The 3,766-nt window shown below is 46.6% G+C and overlaps 1 protein-coding gene across 2 annotated transcripts in view; it reads left to right on the forward strand.

The window, feature by feature from the left end:
- plgrkt (plasminogen receptor, C-terminal lysine transmembrane protein) overlaps positions 1–3,490 on the forward strand; it is an 11,723-nt gene extending 8,233 nt beyond the window's left edge. Inside the window, exons 3-6 of one of the 2 annotated variants that reach the window (XM_079587004.1) lie at positions 1,077–1,207; positions 2,197–2,306; positions 3,116–3,269; positions 3,350–3,490. In XM_079587004.1, the coding sequence (XP_079443130.1) occupies positions 1,077–1,207; positions 2,197–2,306; positions 3,116–3,243 (369 nt within the window). In that variant the 3' untranslated portion in view covers positions 3,244–3,269; positions 3,350–3,490. Of the gene's footprint in view, positions 1–1,076; positions 1,208–2,196; positions 2,307–3,115; positions 3,270–3,349 lie in introns of those variants that run through there. The other variant, XM_079587005.1, reaches the window with a different exon arrangement.
- Positions 3,491–3,766: the final 276 nt, after the last annotated feature.

The raw sequence follows: 3,766 nt of genomic DNA on the forward strand, positions 1-3,766 counted from the left end.
TCAGAGAACCTGTAATCTGGCACAGCACGTCCTCTACCGCCATATTAACCTTCCAGCTTTAATGCGGTTTAATGGCGTTTCTAGTTCATAAGTGGACAGCATTGCTGAGTATCTTCTGCTTAAAACTGCAGTGAACCAAAGACAGTCTCAGACACACGGTTTGAAATCGCTGGTGTTTCTGACGTCACACACTACCTTGACCAATCAGATCAACGTGTGCTCGTCAACCAGTGGATCTCTGAGTGAGTGAGTGGAGGCGGGGCTCATCTGCATATTCATAGAACTGTGTGACCAATCAGATCAACGTGTGATCGTCCACCAGTGGATCTCTGAGTGAGTGAGTGGAGGCGGGGCTCATCTGCATATTCATAGAACTGTGTGACCAATCAGATCAACGTGTGATCGTCAACCAGTGGATCTCTGAGTGAGTGAGTGAGTGAGTGGAGGCGGGGCTCATCTGCATATTCATAGAACTGTGTAACCAATCAGATCAACGTGTGATCGTCAACCAGTGGATCTCTGAGTGTGAGTGAGTGGAGGAGGGGCTCATTTGCATATTCATAGACCCGCGCATACTAAATGAGGCAAGGGTGTCGAGTTACATTCAAGATATTTTAAGGCATGAAGAATTATTTTCAAAGGGAAAAACATTTACATGTTATTTTGGTGATCAGAGATGAGTATTAAGGGATAAAATGATTGACTTTAACAAACTCCTGCTGAGATCATGTCAGGGAGCTTCCGCTTGCAAACAGGAAGTGGCTCTGACCTCCAGACAAAGACAGGAAATGTGAGGCGTTCAAAGGCCACACACACACACACACACACACACATGCTAATGAGCGCTAATGAATAATCTAATAAAGCCGTATTCATGTGCAGATTGTGACGGATGCTTTGTTTGGTCAGGAAGAGTGAGGTGTGTGTGTGCGTGCGTGTGTGTGTGTGTGTGTGCGTGCGTGCGTGTGCGCGCGTGTGTGTGTGACGTGTTCATGAGGTCAAGCGTGTTTTCAGCTCTTCACCTGAACACACACACACGTCAGCCTGACTCAGAGGTGTGTGTTGTGTTTCTGCAGCTGGAGCGTCAGATACTGATGCAGAACGAGATGCGAGAGCGTCAGATGGCGATGCAGATCGCCTGGTCACGAGAGTTCCTCAAGTACTTCTCTTCTTTCTTCGGTTTAACTGCGCTGGGCCTCACCGTCGGGTCTGTAACACACACACACCATATACACACACTCTCACACACACACACTCCTACTCATATACACACACACTCTCCTACTCATATACACACACACACTCTCACTCACTCACACACACTCCTACTCATATACACACACACACACACCATATACACACACTCTCACTCTCACACACACACACACACACACCATATACACACACTCTCACTCTCACACACACACACACACACACACACTCTCACACACACACACACACACTCACACACACACACACTCTCACACACACACACACACACACACTGTTGTTTATGTGATGTATGCATATATTTACAGTGGTCAGTCAGCTTTATTTTACAGTCCAGATCATTCACAGTAATAAACAGCAGAATTTTTTTCAGAAAGGTTTGCTGGTTTGCTTTCCTCTACTGTACACATTTCCTTCAGCCTGAGGATTATTATTTCACTTTTGGTGTGAAAGGGTCTTTACATTTGCCCAAAAATAGAACGTTTGTGTTATAAAATAACAAACTCAGCCCAGGTTGGAAAAAAGTAACGCAAAAGTAACGTAACGCATTACTTTTCTAAAAAAGTAACTAAGTAATGCAATTAGTTACTTTTTAAGGGAGTAACGCAATATTGTAATGCATTACTTTTAAAAGTAACTTTCCCCAACACTGCATATGAGACTAACTCTATCTCATTATTCAGATCAGTCGTGTTCTCCCTGACGGAGTCAGATCAGTAATATTACTGGATACAGTTTGAACAGTTTTCATTCCGCTGGTCCTGAACTGTGAGCGGTAGTTCTTCTGAACGGTGTGTGTTGCTCTCGTTACAAACGGTTCTTTCTGTCCAGAGATTGAAAGCGTCACCGCCGCCGTTCTCAAACAAACATCTGATAAAACTCATATTTCACTTCTCTGTAATAAGCGTCCTGAGCGTGTGACACAGCAGAAGCGAGTGTGTGTGACTGAAGTGTGTGTGTGTCCAGAGCGGTGAGACGGAGGAGAGCGGTTCTTCTGGCTCCTGTGGTTCCTCTGGGCTTCATCCTGGCGTATCAGATGGACGCGGCGTACGGGTCACTGACCCACCGCATGAGAGGTAAACACGCTCAGTCTGGGAACGCTTACACAGGAAGTTCTGCTCAACAGTCGTGATGATGTTCTCAGGCTCGACTAGAACATGTTCTCCTGCTGTAATGTTGATTATTCTCCTCATATTCTCCAGTGTTGCGGCTCCTCTCTTCCCAGTCTGTCAGTAACGCTCTGTTTACTTCCTGTCTCTATGAAGCCCCTCCTCCTGAAAAGCACACTGTGCTCTGATTGGTCGGCTGGAGCAGTGTGTTGTGATTGGTCGAGCGCTTCGAGTGTGTTTGGGAAATGTCCCGCCCCTTACCATAACCGCCAGTTTAACACACTACTGACTAACTCAACCAGGCCCCGCCCCTTTATTCTGCACATTAATTATTATAATGAGGAATATTGTGCGTGTTCCCGGGAGAAACTCGAGACTACAGCGGAGGCGCTTCAGGAGTTCAGGAACACCGACACTGATGTAGAGACTGCAGCGGCCCGGTGTAAACGCCCTGAACACATTTCTGTCTTGTTCGTCTCAGAAGCTCGAATCTGCCGATGGTTAAAAACACATTTAAATCTAATCAAATTATTTCATCATCGGCATGTGACATTTTTACTGATTGAAAGATCCTCGTCAGGAGGAGTTAATGAGCGCAGTGACGTCATCCAGCTTTCCTCTACTCTCACTGATTGATTATTGATTGGCTTTAAAAGGATTCCTTAAAAATCCCGCTTTGATGGCGAGGAAATGTGGTAGTTGTAATTAGTGAACAGTGCAGTTGCTGATGATCCCGTCTGATGGTGTGTGTGTGTGTGTGTGTGTGTGATCTGCAGCCGAGGCAGAGAGCATCATGGTCTCTGAGAGCGAGCGCCTGGATCTTCCTCACGGGACGCCCACGTTTGAGAGCATCGAGAAATCCCGACGATCCCGAGCTCACCTGACGTCTCTGCTGGAGAAATGAGTGCCAGTCCTGACGATCCTGATGAGTCCTGAAGAATCCTGACGAACACGAATCCTGACGATCCTGAAGAATCCTGACGAACACGAATCCTAAAGAATCCTGACGATCCTGAAGAATCCTGACGAACACGAATCCTGACGATCCTGAAGAATCCTGACGCACACGAATCCTAAAGAATCCTGACGATCCTGATGAATCCTAAAGAATCCTGACGATCCTGATGAGTCCTGAAGAATCCTGATGAGTCCTGAAGAATCCTGACAAACACGAATCCTGACGAACACGAATCCTGACGAACACGAATCCTGACGAACACGAATCCCGACGAACACGAATCCTGACGAACTCGAATCCTGACGAACACGAATCCTGACGAACACGAATCCCGACGAACACGAATCCTGACGAACTCGAATCCTGACGAACTCGAATCTTGACGAACACGAATCCTGACGAACTCGAATCCTGACGAACACGAATCCTGACGAACACGAATCCTGACGCACACGAATCCTGACGATCC

The sequence above is a fragment of the Phoxinus phoxinus genome, assembly GCF_949152265.1.
Source record: "Phoxinus phoxinus genome assembly, chromosome: 17".
Taxonomy (NCBI): domain Eukaryota; kingdom Metazoa; phylum Chordata; class Actinopteri; order Cypriniformes; family Leuciscidae; genus Phoxinus; species Phoxinus phoxinus.